The sequence below is a fragment of the Chanodichthys erythropterus genome, chromosome 24 (assembly GCF_024489055.1).
Source record: "Chanodichthys erythropterus isolate Z2021 chromosome 24, ASM2448905v1, whole genome shotgun sequence".
Classification (NCBI taxonomy): domain Eukaryota; kingdom Metazoa; phylum Chordata; class Actinopteri; order Cypriniformes; family Xenocyprididae; genus Chanodichthys; species Chanodichthys erythropterus.
Window position 1 is genome coordinate 18,811,549 of NC_090244.1, and position 19,970 is coordinate 18,831,518.

The following is a 19,970-nucleotide window of genomic DNA, read 5'->3' on the forward strand; positions in this document are numbered from 1 at the left end:
GAACTAACAAGAAAGTATATAATACCTGGAAAAAATCTATCAGCATTCCTGTTCATCTGTAAGGAAGTCAGGCCAGAACAGGTTTCTCTGGAAAAAAAAGATTTGAAATCTAGTAGTTAGCAGGTAATCATACTTACTAAAAGGAATATACTAAGTTAAAGGTGCAATATGCACGATTTTTGCAGTAAAATATCCAAAAACCACTAGGCCAGTGTTATTGTCACGATCACAGTCTGTTCCTGTTCACCCCGGACTCCATTTCCCATAATCCTCTCTGCCTATCACCTGCCTTCACTCCATCAATCACTCACTAATCACCACACCCAGCTGCAGCACATCAACAGGACTATAAAGGACTCACACTCTCACCACCAGTTTGCGAAGTCTTGATTACACAGTGTGTCATTTCCGAGCATTACCATTCCTGTCTGCCTGTCTGTTATCGTTCCTGCCTATTCCTGTTTTACGACCCATTGCTGCCTGCCTCGATCCTTGCCTGTACCCTGACTACGACTCTGCCTGTTCCTTATTGCTCCTGTTTGTTCCTGTTTGACCCTGCCTGTACGACCACGCTCACTTCTAATAAAACGCTGCATTTGGATCCCCTGCCTGAGTCTCCCATTCGTTACAGAAGACTTCGCCACTACCAGATCCAGCAGCTTCGGTGAGCGTCTTTCCCGTTTCAACATGGACCCAGCAATGCAACTGATCAGCCTCCACCAAGGTACCCGTACCCTCGAGGTGCACATTCAGAACTTTTTGGATATTGCTTATCTATCTGATCTGCCGGACTGTGCCCTCATTGACTTCTTCGCTTACGGATTAAACAAACCACTAAAGGACTGTGTACTCACCAATGGTCCCCGCGGATCGTTCATAGAATTCCTGGACTTTGCCTTGCTTGCAGTTGGTTCGACTTTCACTGTGGGAGTCGCGGAGGATTCCGACACAACGGTGAATCCTGTAATGGCTGCCAAGCCCGAGAACACACACAAAATGGCGGCCTCTACCACGAGTCACGTCGCCGCTGATCGCCCAGAGCAACGTCACGCCTCCGCTGATCGCCCAGAGCCACGTCACGTCTCCGCTGATCGCCCAGAGCCACGTCACGTCTCCGCTGATCGCCCAGAGCCACGTCACGTCTCCGCTGATCGCCCAGAGCCACGTCACGTCTCCGCTGATCGCCCAGAGCCACGTCACGTCTCCGCTGATCGCCCAGAGCCACGTCACGTCTCCGCTGATCGCCCAGAGCCACGTCACGTCTCCGCTGATCGCCCAGAGCCACGTCACGTCTCCGCTGATCGCCCAGAGCCACGTCACGTCTCCGCTGATCGCCCAGAGCCACGTCACGTCTCCGCTGATCGCCCAGAGCCACGTCACGTCTCCGCTGATCGCCCAGAGCCACGTCACGTCTCCGCTGATCGCCCAGAGCCACGTCACGTCTCCGCTGATCGCCCAGAGCCACGTCACGTCTCCGCTGATCGCCCAGAGCCACGTCACGTCTCCGCTGATCGCCCAGAGCCACGTCACGTCTCCGCTGATCGCCCAGAGCCACGTCACGTCTCCGCTGATCGCCCAGAGTCACGTCACGTCTCCGCTGATCGCCCAGAGTCACGTCACGTCTCCGCTGATCGCCCAGAGTCACGTCACGTCTCCGCTGATCGCCCAGAGTCACGTCACGTCTCCGCTGATCGCCCAGAGTCACGTCACGTCTCCGCTGATCGCCCAGAGTCACGTCACGTCTCCGCTGATCGCCCAGAGCCACGTCACGTCTCCGCTGATCGCCCAGAGTCACGTCACGTCTCCGCTGATCGCCCAGAGTCACGTCACGTCTCCGCTGATCGCCCAGAGTCACGTCACGTCTCCGCTGATCGCCCAGAGTCACGTCACGTCTCCGCTGATCGCCCAGAGTCACGTCACGTCTCCGCTGATCGCCCAGAGTCACGTCACGTCTCCGCTGATCGCCCAGAGTCACGTCACGTCTCCGCTGATCGCCCAGAGTCACGTCACGTCTCCGCTGATCGCCCAGAGTCACGTCACGTCTCCGCTGATCGCCCAGAGTCACGTCACGTCTCCGCTGATCGCCCAGAGTCACGTCACGTCTCCGCTGATCGCCCAGAGTCACGTCACGTCTCCGCTGATCGCCCAGAGTCACGTCACGTCTCCGCTGATCGCCCAGAGTCACGTCACGTCTCCGCTGATCGCCCAGAGTCACGTCACGTCTCCGCTGATCGCCCAGAGTCACGTCACGTCTCCGCTGATCGCCCAGAGTCACGTCACGTCTCCGCTGATCGCCCAGAGTCACGTCACGTCTCCGCTGATCGCCCAGAGTCACGTCACGTCTCCGCTGATCGCCCAGAGTCACGTCACGTCTCCGCTGATCGCCCAGAGTCACGTCACGTCTCCGCTGATCGCCCAGAGTCACGTCACGTCTCCGCTGATCGCCCAGAGTCACGTCACGTCTCCGCTGATCGCCCAGAGTCACGTCACGTCTCCGCTGATCGCCCAGAGTCACGTCACGTCTCCGCTGATCGCCCAGAGTCACGTCACGTCTCCGCTGATCGCCCAGAGTCACGTCACGTCTCCGCTGATCGCCCAGAGTCACGTCACGTCTCCGCTGATCGCCCAGAGTCACGTCACGTCTCCGCTGATCGCCCAGAGTCACGTCACGTCTCCGCTGATCGCCCAGAGTCACGTCACGTCTCCGCTGATCGCCCAGAGTCACGTCACGTCTCCGCTGATCGCCCAGAGTCACGTCACGTCTCCGCTGATCGCCCAGAGTCACGTCACGTCTCCGCTGATCGCCCAGAGTCACGTCACGTCTCCGCATCTATCCAGGGGCGCAGAGGACTACGTTCCATTGTGGCTGATCCTCCGCTGACTTCAGCACGAGTGGCTGGCATTCCCAAGCCTCTGCCAGCCGCTTCGCTCTCAAGCCCGGTGGCCGCTTCGCTCTCAACTTAGTCTATTGCAACGCTCTCAAGTTCGTCTATTGCAACGCTCTCAAGTTCGTCTATTGCAACGCTCTCAAGTTCGTCTATTGCAACGCACTCAAACTCACCAGTTGCCATGGACTCAAGCACCCTGGACGCGATGGACAAGTTGGCCGCCCCTGCAGTGTCAGTGAACAAAGGGGCCGTTCCTGCCGTTGAGTCCGCTCCAACCAGTGAGTCCGTTCCGGAAACCGCTCTAGTTAGTGAGTCTGCCCCAGAGCCCGCTCCAGCCAGTGAATCCACCCCAGAGTCCGCTCCAGCCAGTGAGTCCACTCCAGTTCTGCATGCTCTCCCTATCAGTCCGGAGAGGGCCAAGAGGGCCGTACTCACGTTTTATGTTTTGTTGTTCTTGCGAGCCTGGAGGATGCACTCAGAGCAGCCCGAGCCCGCTGCCGTCCCAGAGCAGCCCGAGCCCGCTGCCGTCCCGGAGCTGTCTGCTCTCCTTGATACGGCCATGGAGGCCGTCACCGAAATGCCCGCTCTGCCTGATACGGCCACATAGCAGCCTTGGTCGGCCTTGCCACCACCGCCTGGACCATTTGCTCTACCGCTGCCGCTCAGGCCATCAGCCCTGCTGGCGCCACCCGAGCTCCTTGCCCATGAACCCGCCAATGCCTCCCTTGATTTCCCCAAGAACTTTTGGGGGGGGGGGGGCAGTAAACCTAGGGGTGGGGAGCTTGGGGGTGGGGACCCTGCCCAGCCACTGCTGCCACTTCTGCCACTACTGTCACTGATGTCATTCATGGACTGTAGGCCACTAGGGCCATGCATGGACCCTGACCTGCCGTGGCCGCCCGAGCCGCCTGACCTGCCGTGGCCGCTCGAGCCACCTGACCTGCCGTGCCTGCCTGAGTCCCTGGGGCTGCATTGGAGATCCTGTTCCCGGCTGCTGTTAGATCTCCAATGCACCCCCCCCCCCCCTCCCTAGCTGTTCTTTTACGTCGCGAGGACGCGCCTTCCGGGAGGGGGGCGTTATGTCACGATCACAGTCTGTTCCTGTTCACCCCGGACTCCATTTCCCATAATCCTCTCTGCCTATCACCTGCCTTCACTCCATCAATCACTATCACTAATCACCACACCCAGCTGCAGCACATTAACAGGACTATAAAGGACTCACACTCTCACCACCAGTTTGCGAAGTCTTGATTACACCGTGTGTCATTTCCGAGCATTACCATTCCTGTCTGCCTGTCTGTTATCGTTCCTGCCTATTCCTGTTTTACGACCCATTGCTGCCTGCCTCGATCCTTGCCTGTACCCTGACTACGACTCTGCCTGTTCCTTATTGCTCCTGTTTGTTCCTGTTTGACCCTGCCTGTACGACCACGCTCACTTAAACGCTAATAAAACGCTGCATTTGGATCCCCTGCCTGAGTCTCCCATTCGTTACAGTTATATATTTTGTTCACTTGAGTACTTACAATGTCCCAAATGTTTCCAACTGTTTGTACTCAAGTGAACAAAATATATAAAACTGCAAAAATATGACATATTGCTCCTTTAAGGAAGTGAACCTCAAAATAACCTCAGATTAGCATCTCTTTGACAGACACGGACATCTTACCCATTCTCATCTGCAGGTTTCTGTGATTTTTGCAGATAACACTCCTCAGGGCTGTTTGACATGTGACTGGGGCAGCGTCCTGCAGGATGGCGTGTGTTACCCTCGCTGTGAGGAGAGTCGATATTACTCACAGGGTGTAAGTGCTCATGAGCGGGTGTGCAAGTTTATCCCTGTATTTATAGTATCATCTCATCATTTACTGCTGTTTATGTGAAAAGATGAAAACTATCATTACTTATTCTTGAAAAATTAAGTCCAAATGTGAGCCGTCATCACCTGCCTGTTGTAACAAATGTTCGTCTGTTAAATGTCATTAATTGATAAGTAAGGAAATATACCGTATAGCCATTTAAAATATAGAACAGCTTCTTACCTGAAAAATAGTGTCATGTTCCTTGTGCAAGACAATGATATCAGGCACTATACATTATGAACAATCTTTCATGTTTAGTTGTGTGTTGGGGACAAATGTGAAGAATGATGGATTCTTGTTTCTTGCATATTTCCCCCAAAATCAAAACAACAAAAAACAGAATTATAAAATATAACAACAGATGCACAAATTGACCTAAAAGAATATTAGGGGTTCAGTATAAGTTAAGGTCAATTGACAGAATTTGTGGCATATTGTTGATTACCACACACATTCATTTCTAGTTTTCTCTCCATTTCTTAAAAAAAGTAAAAATGTAGGTTAAAGTGAGATTTGTCCATAAACATTAAAATACCCAATGTTTCAATAGTGTAGGCACAAGACGTGAACAACCATACACCACCATAACCCTGAAATGAAAAAAAGGGGTAAAAAATGTTTTAAGAAAAGTATATGCTTCACATTTCTGATTTTAAATAATTAAAAAATGTGTCCCTTTTTCAGTGTAATTTTTTTTTTTTGTAAAAAAAAATTCTTTCTTAGTTTTTTTTAGCCAACACAATGCACTGCAACTGTCAAACAGATCAAAAGGTTTCACTCAACGTGTGTCTTTTTTGATCATTTTAGGGAATTTGTGAACCCTGTGACGAGTCCTGTAAACATTGTTCGAGTGCCGGGCCCCAGAGCTGTCTCACCTGTCATTCAGGTTTTGCCCTACATGCCACTGACAATCAGTGTTTGCCCTGCTGCAAGTCTGAGCAGGGGGACAGGAAGTGCTGTCTCTGTGATTCAGCCTCAGGTATTGCTCTTTAATCCTTTAACTCCATTATTTACATAGAGAAAGGCATGCATATTTACATTGGGAGTCATATATGTACTGCCATACTTGCTTAGCATATTATCTATATGAGTAACAAGCCATAGAATAGATTTTTGTGAGGAACAGATTTACTGAAATTCACAGAAAATCCTCCTCTGCTAAAGCTGTCAAATCGTTGTGGTTGTTTAATTAAAAAAAAAAAAAAAAAAAAAAACTCAACCAGTCACAAAACACTAGAAACATATGTTTTAGTTAGGCATTATATATTGTTTTCATTCACATTGTATTGTGTGCACAGTTTCACAGCCAGAAATGTTTAGGTCTAATTACATTTGAACAGTTCAGTTAAATAAACTCGGTTAAATATGCTGCTGGATCTTTAATGTTGTGGGCCTATTTTTCTGCTGGACGTCCTGGACATCTTGTTTAGATTCATGGCATCATGAATTCTACCAAATACTAACAGATAAAAAATCAAAACCTGACCACTTCTGCTAGAAATCCAATAATCGGCTGTGGTTGGATCGTTCATCAGGACAATGATCCAAAACAAACATCAAAACCAACACAAAAATGTGTCACTGAGCACAAAATGAAGCTTCTGCCATGACCATCTCAGTCCCCTGACCTGAACCCTAAAGAAAATGAGTGAAGTGAACTGAAGAGAAGAAGCACCAACATGGAGCTGGAATCTGAAGGATCTAGAGAGATTCTGCACGAAGGAATGGTCTCTGACCTCTCCTCAGGTGTTCTCCAAACTCATCAGGCATTATAGGTGAAGACTCAGAGCTGTTATCTTAGGAAAAGGACATTGCAATAATTGGGTGCCAATAATTGTGGCCAACATGAACTAGAGAAAAACGTTTCATAATGAGCTTTTCCACCCATTTTCAATTATTTCCCTTAAATGAAAGGTTAGAATTTTGTGAATTTTTTGAATGAAAGATCAAAAAGATAAACAATGCAGATTTATTTTCACAGCCGCCTTTGCTCATATTTACTAAGGGTGCCAATATTTGTGGAGGACACTGTGTGTGTGTGTGTGTGTGTGTGTATATATATATATATATATATATATATATATAATATATAGATATATATATACAGAGCTGGGTAGTAATGGATTACATGTAATCTGGATTACGTAATCAGATTCCAAATATCAAGTACTTGTAATTAGAGTAAACTACTTTTTAAAATACTCATAGTCAGACTACAGCTACTTTTTTATGGATTACATGATTACAATTATTTACACAATGGCAGTAAGTTGTTCACAATTCATTGATTCTCCTAATTTTTCATTTTTTTAACGTTTATATTTTTTTCATAATTAACCTGCTGCTTATATACATTTGTGATTCTTCAAGTTTTTCCGGCGGTGAGGGAGAAATATAGATGAAATATAGATTAATATATATGAAATATATATGATATAATATAATAATAATAATAATAATATATGAAATATTTGATGCAGCATGTTTTCATGTTCCCTTTCGTGGGAACTATCGACGCTACGTCGTTGACGTGATGGGAATCCTCTGTGTTTTTGTGTTCGTGAAGCACCACTGTATCCAACCAATGAGAGAGAGAACGTGACGTCATAGGCGGGCGACGTCGCGGACTATAAAGCACGCCCAAAAACAGAGAACGCCAGCTTCTGTTGTCTTCAGTAAGCGCTATCTGTATCTTGTCTGTCTTATTTACTGTTGTCTGTTTACCATCTCGCCAGAAAGTGATCTCTTTGTCTGAGGACAAGAGTTTCTAACAAGTGAAATAGACACATAAAAAAGACATATATATATATAAAATGACGGAGAAAAGCCAGCGTTTCACTAAGTGTGCACCTCCTTGTCCGCGATTCATCGTGGAGGGAGATACACACGAGATGTGTGTGAAATGCCTGGGAGTTGAGCACGCACAGGCAGCTCTTGAGGGGGCTGTCTGTGTGCACTGTGAGCGGCTCACTCTCAGGGCGCTGCGCTCACGCCGGGCGCTCTTTGAGGAGGGCGCCGCGGCGAGTGTTCCCCGCGGGTCTGGTCCCGCTGCTGCCGAGGCACAGCGAAGGCTGCACTCGTGGGGTTCACAAATGGATCTAGCAGAGGGGGGAGAGACGGGCTTTGCCTTATCGCTCCCCTTACCTGCTAGATCTAGTGTCTCTTCTTTGGTGGAAGCACGCGCTGCGGTTTCTTCCCCCCGAAGAGAGACACCGATACTGAATATATCTTCCTCCGAGGAGGTTGATATTGAAGGTATCGAGGGTGGAGATGAGGGACCGTCATCCTCATCTCCAGCCCATGAGGAGCTTGCTGAGGTTATGGCCCGGGCAGTAAAAAAGTTGAATATAAACTGGCCCGTGGAGGAAAGCGTTCCCAAAATAAAGAGCAAACTGGACGAACGCTTTCTTCCAGCCAGGTCATTGCCTCAGCGTCGGGGACTGCCGTTCTTTCCCGACCTCCACGCCGAGGTGTCGAGGTCGTGGAACAGACCCGTGCAGTACCGTGTCTTCAGCCCGCAAACATCCATGTACAGCAATATTAACGGGCTGAAACAACACGGTTATGGGGCGATGCCTCGGGTTGAAGAGACGCTTGCGAGCTATCTCTCGCCCGAGTCTGCATCGTCCCTGAAATCCCCGACATTGCCCACCAGACCATTAAAGCAAACATCAAATCTGGTGGGCAAGGCTTACTCGGCAGCGGGTCAGGCTGCGGCGTGTCTGCACACGATGAGTATACTGCAGGCATACCAAGCTGATCTGCTGGGGGAAATTGATGAAAGTGGGGAGGTAACCTTTGAGACAATCCAAGAGCTGAGGAGAGCCACGGATTTAGCTCTCCGTGCCACCAAGGAGACGGCCAAGTCAGTGGGCCGCTCCATGGCAGCACTGGTGGGTACGGAGAGACATCTGTGGCTCAATCTAGCTGACATAAAGGACAAAGATAAATATGTCCTCATGGATGCGCCGCTTTCCTCCGAGGGCCTGTTCGGTGACGCAGTTAATACTGTCGTCGACAGGTTCGAGGAGGCAAAGAAGCAGAAGGCGGCGTTTCAAAGGTTCCTCCCTCGAAAAACTCATCCCCCTGAGGCTGCCGGGCGGGGGCAGCCTCAGCCGACAGCCGGCTCCTCGGGGCACAGACCCCAACAAAAGGCCAGTGTGGCCGCCCGTGCTCCCCGCGGAAAGCTTGGGGACCGGAGCGTGCTGCACAGCCGAAGCCTTCCGGGGGTAGGGCGGATCTGAGGACCGTCATTATTTCCCGGAAGGCTTCCCAAAAGAAATCCTGACGCTCGTGGGCCAGGGTTTCTGAGGGCAGCCCCCTCCGAAGGGGTTCGACGATTAATTTCTATCGTTCCCCTTCGGCGCCCTCAAGGGACTGTTCTGCCAACCCTGCCACCCAGTGTGCGACAGGGCGCAGCAGTCCCTGTCGATCCTCCGAGGAGGTTCGGCCAGCACGTGATTCGTTTATCTGCCGGTGCGCCGCGTCAGATAAACGAGCCAAGTGCTCAAAAAACACCAGAGACCAGTCTCGAGAGGCTGGTACCCTTAGTAGATCATTCAGAGGAGTGGAAATGTCTTCCGAATGTTTCGAAATGGGTGCTGTTCATAGTAGAACGGGGGTACAGAATTCAGTTCGGTTCTCTTCCCCCCAAGTTCAGTGGAGTGATTCACACTGTGGTTGCTCCAGAGCAGTCTCTGGTTATGGAACAAGAAGTTGCGACGCTTTTGCAAAAAGGAGCTATAGAAAGGGTTTCTCCTCCCAGCAAATTGTCGGGCTTTTACAGCCGCTACTTCATTGTTCCAAAGAAGGATGGAGGGTTGCGTCCGATTCTAGATTTACGCATACTAAATCGATCTGTAAAGAAGTTGAAGTTCAAGATGCTTACACTCAGACAGATTATTCCACAGATCAGATCCGAGGACTGGTTTGTGGCGATAGATCTGAAGGACGCGTATTTTCACATATCCATCCATCCTTCTCACAGGAAGTTTCTCAGGTTTGCTTTCGGGGGCGAAGCATACCAATACAAGGTTCTTCCCTTCGGCCTATCACTGTCACCCCGCACGTTCACGAAGTGCATGGATGCAGCCTTGGCTCCGCTGAGACTCCGGGGCATCCGTGTACTGAACTATATCGACGATTGGTTGATATTAGCTCAAACGGAACGTCAGGCAGTTCTACATCGAGATGTGGTTCTGTCGCACATGAAAAGGCTTGGGTTGAGGCTCAATGCCAAAAGAGTGTGCTGGTCCCGAGGCAGGTTGCAAACTACCTAGGTGTAATCTGGGATTCCACCACGATGCAGGCGCAATTGTCCCCTGCTCGTGTGGATTCCATCCTCGGGGCCGTGAAAGGGGTGAAGTTAGGCCAGTCACTCACTGTAAAACAGTTTCAGAGACTGTTGGGTCTGATGGCAGCTGCGTCCAACGTTATTACTTTTGGCCTTCTGCACATGAGACCCTTACAGTGGTGGCTCAGGACCAAGGGGTTTTCCCCGAGGGGAAATCCTTTTCGCATGATCAAAGTCACACGGCGATGCCTTCGTGCTCTGGTCATGTGGAAAAAGCCTTGGTTCCTGTCCCAGGGACCCGTGTTGGGAACTTCATGTCGTCGCGTAATGCTTACGACAGATGCGTCCCTCACGGGCTGGGGAGCGATCATGAGTGGTCGCTCAGCTCAAGGTCGGTGGGATATACACCAGGCCTCCTGGCACATAAATCGGCTGGAGATGCTGGCAGTGTTTCAGGCTCTGAAACACTTCCTATCCGACCTGAGGGGCCACCATGTGTTGATCCAGACAGACAACACTACGGTGGTCTCTTATATAAATCACCAAGGGGGCTGCGGTCTCGTCCACTGTGCGAGCTAGTCAGCCGTATCCTCCTTTGGACCCAGGGGAAGTTACTCTCGTTGAAAGCGGCGTATATCCCAGGGTATCTGAATATGGGGGCGGACGCCCTGTCGAGGCAAGGCGCGAGTCCGGGGGAATGGAAGCTCCACTCCGAGGTAGTGGAGCTCATATGGAAAGTTTCGGTCGAGCGGAAGTCGATCTCTTTGCCACAGAGGAGTCAACCCATTGCCCTCTGTGGTATTCTCTGAGGCACCCAGCTCCTCTGGGGTTGGATGCCATGATACAGACGTGGCCGAGGCGACGCCTGTATGCGTTTCCCCCAGTCTCTCTGCTCCCGGGAGTTCTGGACAAAGTACGCCAGGAAGGGGTGCATCTAATATTGGTGGCTCCTTGCTGGCCAACGAGAATTTGGTTTGCGGACCTAGTTTCTCTCCTTTACGGCTCTCCTCTGGAGCTTCCGTTCAGACAGGATCTCCTGTCCCAAGCGGGCGGCACGATCTTTCATCCCCGTCCAGAAATGTGGAAACTGTGGGCCTGGCCTCTGAGGGGGCAAGACTCATAGATTCTGGTCTCCCAACGGAGGTGGTGGAAACCATCCTTCAGTCCAGGGCTCCATCTACAGTGCTACAATTCCTTCAAGGAAAACTGTCAGAGGGTCTAACGTACTCCACACTAAAAGTGTATGTTGCTGCTATTTCGGCTTACCACATTTCTATGGAGGGTGTCTCGGTAAGTCGAGACCCCTTAGTTGTACGCTTCCTTCGTGGCGCACTGAGGTTGAGGCCCTCAGTGCGCCCAAAATCTCCGACCTGGGACTTGGCCATTGTGTTACAAGGGTTGGCTGAGGCGCCCTTTGAACCTTTGGAAGATGTGTCGGACAAAATGCTAACATTGAAGACTGTGTTCTTATTAGCCATTTCTTCATTGAAAAGAATAGGTGACCTTCAAGCTCTTTCGGTGTTACCATCATGTTTAGAGTTTGCACCAGGTATGGTTAAGGCCTTCCTGCATACAAGGCCTGGTTACATACCCAAAGTCCCCACCAGGGTCCCAGGTCCCATTGTTCTGGAGGCTTTTTATCCCCCTCCGTTTACTACACCGGATCAGGGGAGACTTAACCTGCTGTGCCCATTGAGGGCGCTGGATACTTACGTCCACAGAGCTGCCCTGTGGAGAAAATCTGACCAGCTTTTTGTATGTTATGGGTCCCCGAATCGGGGGGGCCCAGCCTCCAAACAAAGAATGAGTAAGTGGGTGGTTGAGGCCATCACACTTTCTTATAGAGCCTTAGGGCTCCCGTGTCCTTTGAACATTAGGGCGCACTCAACAAGAGGTATGGCGGCATCAACAGCTCACAGGTCGGGTGTTTCCCTGGCTGATATTTGTGGTGCTGCGGGGTGGTCATCCCAGCATACTTTTGTTAGGTTTTATGACCTAAATGTTAGTATTACTCCGGGTGCTTTGGTGCTACAAGATGGCAGCCAGGCACTCGGAGGCACGGCATAGTTGGGACAGCGTTCCCATCACGTCAACGACGTAGCGTCGATAGTTCCCACGAAAGGGAACGTCTTGGGTTACGAGTGTAACCCTTGTTCCCTGAGTAAGGGAACGAGACGCTACGTCATGTTGCCGTACCTCCTGCATGCCTGGAGCGCTTCCTTCAGACATATCACAGAAGCTAGCGTTCTCTGTTTTTGGGCGTGCTTTATAGTCCGCGACGTCGCCCGCCTATGACGTCACGTTCTCTCTCTCATTGGTTGGATACAGTGGTGCTTCACGAACACAAAAACACAGAGGATTCCCATCACGTCAACGACGTAGCGTCTCGTTCCCTTACTCAGGGAACAAGGGTTACACTCGTAACCCAAGACGTTTTTCAATATTTGTTTTTGTAATGTTGCGGTTTTCTAATTTTACTTAATTGTAAGTAAATATGTTTTAAAATCCTAAGATGTGATTTTGTTTTATTCAGTATTACTATCAGAAAACACTAACAGGTACATTAGTATTTTGAAGTATTAACTGTCCATACATATTTTTTCCTTTGTATCTGTCAAAATTGATTGTTTAATTTTTAATGAATTTCGAGCCAAATGAATAGACCAGTCAAATTCAGGTTTTCTTTCATCCTCAAAAGTAATCAACAGTCCAGCTGTTACAATTACTGGTACTGTGTTTTTATTAATAATTGTAATAACTTTTTAATAAGAGTAAAAATATGGGTGTAATATTGTGCATATTTTTTGAAAAATGCTCCTCTCTAGATTATTATTTTTTTTTTTTTAAGTTTATAGTCATTGAATGCCTTTCCTGAGGTAATTGTAACATTTTGTGACATTTGTTTGCAAGCTGTTTTATTGACATCTTTCTGCAGTTGAAACTCTGAACAGAATTTAAAAGCTGAGACTTTGTTCTAAATCAAAAGTCACCTGATTTGTCTTATCTGTCAGTGTGTTGTCTGTCATCTTTGATCTGCTATGTATCTTTCACTTCATGAGAAAATTGATGTGTGGCGTGAGAAGAGTGAGTTTGAAGGAGAGTCGTTGGCCCTGCTTGACAGCATTTTTTGTAGTTATGCTAAACATTATGTTTGTTATGTTTTATGCTATGTTAAAGGTGACCTATAATGCCTTTTTTACAAAATGTAATATATACGTCTCTGGTGTCCCAGAATGTGTCTGTGAAGTTCAAAAATACCCCACAGATCATTTATTATAGCTTGTCAAATTTGCCCATATTTGGGTGTGAGCAAAAACACACGTTTTTGTGTGTGTTACTTTAAATCAAATGAGCTTCACTTTCCAGAAGAGGGCGGAGCTTTAACAGCTCACGCTTTGGTTTCTCAACCAAAAAAAAGTAGGCGAATCTCGTGCAACCCAAATGACGGATGTCAGTAATGGTGTTCAGCCTTACATTGTTCAAACCGGAGTCGGACACTGATGGAGAGACTCAGGAAGAAGTTTCAACTTTTAGAATGAAACTGGACGTTTCTGAATAGTTAGTGGATACATTTATGTAGTTGCTGTGGAGTTGAATCAACTCATCGACTAGTTTGTGCCGTCATGTTAATCTTTTGTGCAAATCCAGCGTTGAATTGACCTTTGTTTGTGAAGCAGTCCGGTGTAAAATGACGGCATGTCAACACTCTACTACAACAACTCTTCCTCTTCTCTAAAGCATGAGAAACCCAACATGGCCTCGCCCCCTTTGTGTGTTCTCGGGGGCAGGGTTTATGTGAATTTTAGGGTTAGCAATGTCACTAACCCAGGAAGAAGCTCATTGTAGTCCTACCAGCCGTTTGTTGTAGTCCTTAAAAAGCGATTTCTGTAAAAGAAAATATCTCCCTTTGCATTGAACTTTGAGCGTTGTAACTTTGCAGATGTTGTTTATGCTCAAACAGAAACATTACACACTAACTAAAGTTAAAAAAGTGAAATCATAATCAACCACCCCTTTAAACTCCCACATTTTACGTGTTCGACTTCATTTGCATTTTGCATGTCTCCTTTATCTGACAAATGCATTTCAGGTCTTGGAGTCTCGACTAATGAGCTGATGATCTGAATCAGGTGTGTTTGATTAAGGAGACACGGAAAACATTTGGTTCGTCTCAATCAGTTCCCTAGTTCAGTAGTCAGGGCACTGATCAGGGAGTCGGCCATTTTAAGGGCTGTCTCAATAGAGGGTATGCAAGTGACGTCACCGTCGACCTTTATGACTGCGGTCACGCTCATTGAGTGGCAAAAAAGACTGAGCGGCAGCATTGGTTTTCAGCGTGAATGTCGCGAAAAACACACAAAACACATCCAAAATGAAAAAGAGCTTTGTGATTGACTGTACAAATAGCTTTGACACAAAACCTGAGGTATATATTTAAAGACTGCAGAAAGCTACAGAAAAAAAAGCAAATGGATCACTGCAATTCACAGACTCCAGGCAGAGAAACATTGATTTGCAGTTATCATTTTGTGTCAAATTGTTGGATTTTGAGGTAAAATCATACCGTATATATTGTATTGTTATATATTATGTTGACAACTCATTATTTAAATATTTTCGATCTTACATTCTGCATAATTGGGTGTTTTTAAATAAACAACACTGACAAAAACTATACTATATGTTTTAGGGCTGGACAATATGACAATATAACATTGATATATAAGTGATTACACAGATTCAGACTTACTTATATTGTAGTTATAAAATATTCACAGGCAGATTTGCCTTATGTGTTTCCCCGGCGTCGAAATCAGGCACATATAAAAGTCAGGAAACATGACTCCTGGCTGCATGTCAATATCCATGGATTAGGTTTATTTGAGAAGTTGTAAGGAACACATTCAATTCCAACCTTTATTGTAATTAGTTTGTTTTACTCGCGTTTTCGCAGTTTCCCCTATTAAATCCAGTCACGCAGCAGATTCTTTTGCCACTCAGTCCAGCTGAGAGAAGCGTGTTCTGGCGGGAAAGTGACGTCGATTCATATCCTCTATTGCAGAATCCTTCCAGTTCACTGGATCGCTAGCTCCCTAAAAAAAAAAAAAAACAGGGTGCATCGATGCTCACTATGTTCCCTTAACGGAATTTCTGAAGCGTGAAATTTAAATCACGTGAGCCAACTCACAACACATAATGACTGATAAGACGCGCGATATATGTTTTTAAAAAGAAACCATTATTTTATTATATTTCAGCATAAAAATGCATCGTTAGACAGGTCATTCGAACAATGTAGCTAACATTTATAATTTATTCACGGCTGAAATGTTGTACGTCTAGACAGACAGACAGACAGACAGACAGATAGACAGATAGATAGATAGATAGATAGATAGATAGATAGATAGATAGATAGATAGATAGATAGATAGATAGATAGATAGATAGATAGATAGATAGATAGATAGATAGATAGATAGATCACGCCATGACCTCTTGGCTGAATTAAAAGAATGATATTTTTGCAGTAAAGTTGAGTAGGTTGTATATTTTTACATTTTGAATGTATTACTTTAAGTTATATGTAGAATTCATGTTTATAAAAAAGACGCTGTAGACCGTGACGTCATATCACGACCGTTACAGCATCCGTAGAAATTTTGCACGTTCAAAGTCTAGTGTGACCACGGCTTGAGCTTGTACTTGACTGCTGTAGATTAATTTCGGTGTTGATACTGTTGACATGGAAACGCATAATTCCGAGCCTGAGGACGTGAACTGCTCTAGTTAGAATGTCACAGGTTGCTATAATTACGGTAGTTATAGCGTGAACGCAGCATAAGCTTGTTGTTTTGATTCGGTAGGAACTGTAAAAGGTGGCTGCTGTTTGTTTGCGGTGCTCCGTGACTGACATCTGACTGTAATCATAAACTAGATTAAAAAGTTTGAAGACAAACTTTAAGTTGGCTTGAAAAAGCCTAGCTAGAAATTTTGAAGTAGTTTTAAGAGTTTGAAGTTTGGAAGTTTTAGCTAAGTAGTTAAGTAGTTTTGATAGAGAGATAGATGCTAGGGTATTCTGAGTGGTTGCTAAGGTGTTTCTATGCAGTTGCTAAGTTGTTTTGGGTGGTTGCTATGAGATAGATAGATTTAATAGTCATTTTTAGGAAAACCATGAGTCGGATCAGTTAGAAAAGATATAGCACACTAAGTAAGAACAGTCTGAAGGTCTGACCCGAGTTTGGAGTATGTAGAGTTAAAGCTCTAGGAGGAGTTAGAGTTGGAAATTTTAGTCTCAGAAGAAAATAGCATAACAGTAAGTTGGCTTTTTCAAGCCAACTTAATGAATGTAAAAACATACGCTGACAGGCAGGTAGGACATCGTATTAATTCATTCAGACCGAATATAAAGATTGGATGAACATTTATGGTCCTACGTCTTCCACAGACAATAAATACATTTGAGGATGATATGAGGAGACTTTCAACCAGTATAACAATAAATGTTTCTGTAGAGAATCACTTATCATACCTTTAATGCCATAACGATTTGGCTCATCAAAGTCGCTCAGATCTTTATTCCTGCCCATTTTTTCTGTATCCAACTCGTTGATTTACGAGAACTGATTGTTTGCTTACCATCTAATCTACCCAGACCTTAATATGTGGCCTTGTTTGGAAATGATCAATTATATTCGCTTTGACTGGTCATAATGTTTTGGCTCATCAGTGTATCAAATGTGTGTGTGTATAATATTCATGAGGTTTTACAGTGAAAAGTCCCTTTAATGCTATTCTGTTTTTTCTTCTTTACAGCATTGTGTCTTGAGGCGCCTGTACCAAGTACAACTCAGGATGACATTATTCTAAGGTCCCAAGCGGTACAGCACGCATCTGCAGCCTTACCTGCTGCTCTGTTGCTAGCCGTAGTGCTCGCACTAGTTGTGTTTGCTCTGGTACAGGCAAGGGCCAAAAAAAGGTTATGCTGGAGACGGAGCTATGAACGACTGAGTGGAGAGGCCAGCAAACAGTCCAGTTCCCGGCCCATGCCCCATGGAGTACCAGAACCAGAGGACAGCGGAGATGAAGCGGATGTGGTCTACACCAGCCGAGATGGGTCTGTCTATCGGCGCTACGGTTTCATCCATGAGCCAGACACGGAAGAGGAGCAGGACGAGGAAGAAGCTACTGAGAATACACATCTCAACAAAACCTAAAATATGGTCACTAAATATTCAAATTCTACTAATTCTTTACACGCACACTTCTGTGGTCAAAACTAGTGGTCGACCGATATAGGGTTTTTTGATGTGTGATGCCAATGCCGATATCTTAGCTGGTTGGCCATTGGGCCGATATAAAGCTGATTATATATATATATATATATATATATTATTATATAATATTTTTTCTATTTATTTTACATAATGTTTACTAAATTAAAAAAATAAATAATTTGAAAATGAATATATAATTTTTTTTTTTTTTGAACTGCGAAATAAACAGATCTATTCTTTAGATTGCAACTTTATTAGATTGCAACTGTAGCGATAAATGTGCACTTCAAAAGATTTCACAGCTGGATTCGCCAAAGTTTGGGAAAGTTTAGATTCAACCGATTATATCGGTAATTTTACATATTATATTATATAAATATGCGTATTGCTGAATGCTCTAGCATTTGCTTTTTTATAACTAATAATACAAAATTATTCAATTATAAAAGCAAAAAACTATTATTTTTAGTATGCCGTCTAATAATTTATTACACAGAATGGTTAGACAGCAAACTAACAAAGATGGAAATGGGAGCTCGGGAGCTCAGATGCTCAGGCGCTGGTGTTCTCAGCACTTTCAAAATAAAAGTTGCCAAAAAAAGCCCTGTTTCTGACATATCGGCCAAACTGAAAAAATTATAGGCGATGCAAATCATTGAATGCCAATGATTTGCCAATGATCAAAAAATGCCAAATATTGGCGAATATATCGGTCGACCACTAAAAAGCCTACGGGATTGGAAGATGGTAACAACAGACAACCCTGTGTACTTAATGGTAAATTGATACATGATAGCATCTTTTTTATGTTTTTTTTTTTTTTTTACATTTATTCCTATATACTGTATATATTTATCTGGAATTTCAGAATATTCATGCCAGCTTTGTGTAGATCACTTTCTTGTAATATAACCCTCTCTGTAATGTAATGTTTGTTAATGTTATTAATGATGGGTACCATAAAGTGGTACCAAACAGTTTTTGGGTGATTAAAAGGTGACAGTTTATTTAGAGATCTGTTATATTTTCTTAGTAAAGAATATTAAATTCATTTCAGAAAAAGATAATTTCTGTCTCTTTATTAGAACTGAAAGTCTTGAAAATGTCTTTGCATACACTGTAAAAAATTATTTTCATGATTTGTTATCACAACCTGTTTTTTCTTTGGCCATATCAATTGTCGCCAGTTCCCTCCTGGGACCTAGCATTGGTCATAGGAGCCTTAATGGAAACTCCATTTGAACCCTTGGAGTCAGTCTCAGAATGCTGTCATTAGCATTAACATCACTAAAGAGAGTAGGAGACCTTTCAAGTAGTCTCGTCCTGCTTAGGCTTTGCACTTAGACTTTGCAACCCAGACTGGACTACATTCCAAAAATACCTTCTACGGCTCTTGAGCTAAATTGATTGTAGATTGTAGAAAGCATTGGTGGCAATGGTTTTACGATCTACTTATGCTTACTATGCTTTTGGGAAATGCAGCCAACCTAGTCCCATGGAAAGATGTACCTGTGGGAACGTTTTTGCAAGTCACAAAAATACTTACCAATACCTACATATCATTGCAGTTTCCAACAGAACCGAACACTAGAGGCAGTAAAACAGCAAGCACTTTTAATCATTTTCATATTATGTTATGTTATGACTTCAAAACGCTTTTATCAATGTGAACGATTTGTAAACGAATATATTTTGGACTTTGCATCGCATAACCAGCTCCATATGTTTTGCTTTTCTGACATAAGCTTGCTCGGCAGCTCAGCTGATACGGAGTTGTACTTAGGACGAGGAAGCCTTGGGAACGAATCCCTTGAAAGACAAGTCATGTTAAAAGAGATCAAAACAAGCTAAAACGGCACAATTACGGATGCTTTTTATGTCACATTTGCTTTTGTTAACACTATCAGGTAGGTTTAGGTGTAGTGTTGGTGGTACGTTATTTTAAAACGTAATGGAAATTTCAAATCAGAACTGCTGTGATTCGTATAAAAACCAATGTCATAAAAATGTACCATATTCATGTTTATCTGTTCCAGCAAGAAAAATGAGCACGCTTTTAGCGCCACTCAGAGGACATTTCACATTAAAACTGCAGTGATATGTACGTATTGGTATGTATTTTGCGACTGGCGAAAATGTTCCCGCAGGTAGTTATGACAGTCAGGGGATCCTCTCAGCTTCTGGAATGCTTTGGTGGTCGCAATAGAGGTAATGAGGTCACCAAGCAGTGTTTGCCTCTAGGGGTCAGGGCCCACTCCACTACGAGTGTAGCATAATCCAAAGCTCTTGCAAGGGGTGTACTTTTACAGGATGTTTGTGTTGCGGCAGGCTCGTTCTCTCCACACACATTCATCGGGTTCTACATTTTGGTTACTAATTCAACCAAAGGATCCAGAGTCCTTCAGGGTTGAGTCTTGTGTCTGTGCTTATACACAGCCTTTTGGGCAGGCTCTGCTACCTTGGGCATGGCAACATTGGAATTTAAGTTCCCAAAGTGTCAATGCCATGACGCAGCGTTGAGTTCCACTAAAAAGGGAATGCCTCAGGTTACGCATGTACCCCAGTCCCTGAGAGGGGAATAATATATATATATATATATATATACAGAGCTGGGTAGTAATGGATTACATGTAATCTGGATTACGTA

General features: G+C 45.5%; 1 protein-coding gene across 2 annotated transcripts in view; it reads left to right on the top strand.

Moving 5' to 3' along the window:
* The window catches only part of LOC137015039 (proprotein convertase subtilisin/kexin type 5), a 56,117-nt gene extending 37,786 nt beyond the window's left edge, over positions 1-18,331 (top strand). The window contains exons 14-17 of one of the 2 annotated variants that reach the window (XM_067379687.1): positions 632-724; positions 4,596-4,696; positions 5,561-5,732; positions 16,863-18,331. In XM_067379687.1, coding sequence (XP_067235788.1) covers positions 632-724; positions 4,596-4,696; positions 5,561-5,732; positions 16,863-17,263 — 767 coding nt within the window. In that variant the 3' untranslated portion in view covers positions 17,264-18,331. The remainder of the gene's footprint in view (positions 1-631; positions 725-4,595; positions 4,697-5,560; positions 5,733-16,862) is intronic. The other variant, XM_067379688.1, reaches the window with a different exon arrangement.
* The last annotated feature ends 1,639 nt before the right edge of the window (positions 18,332-19,970 follow it).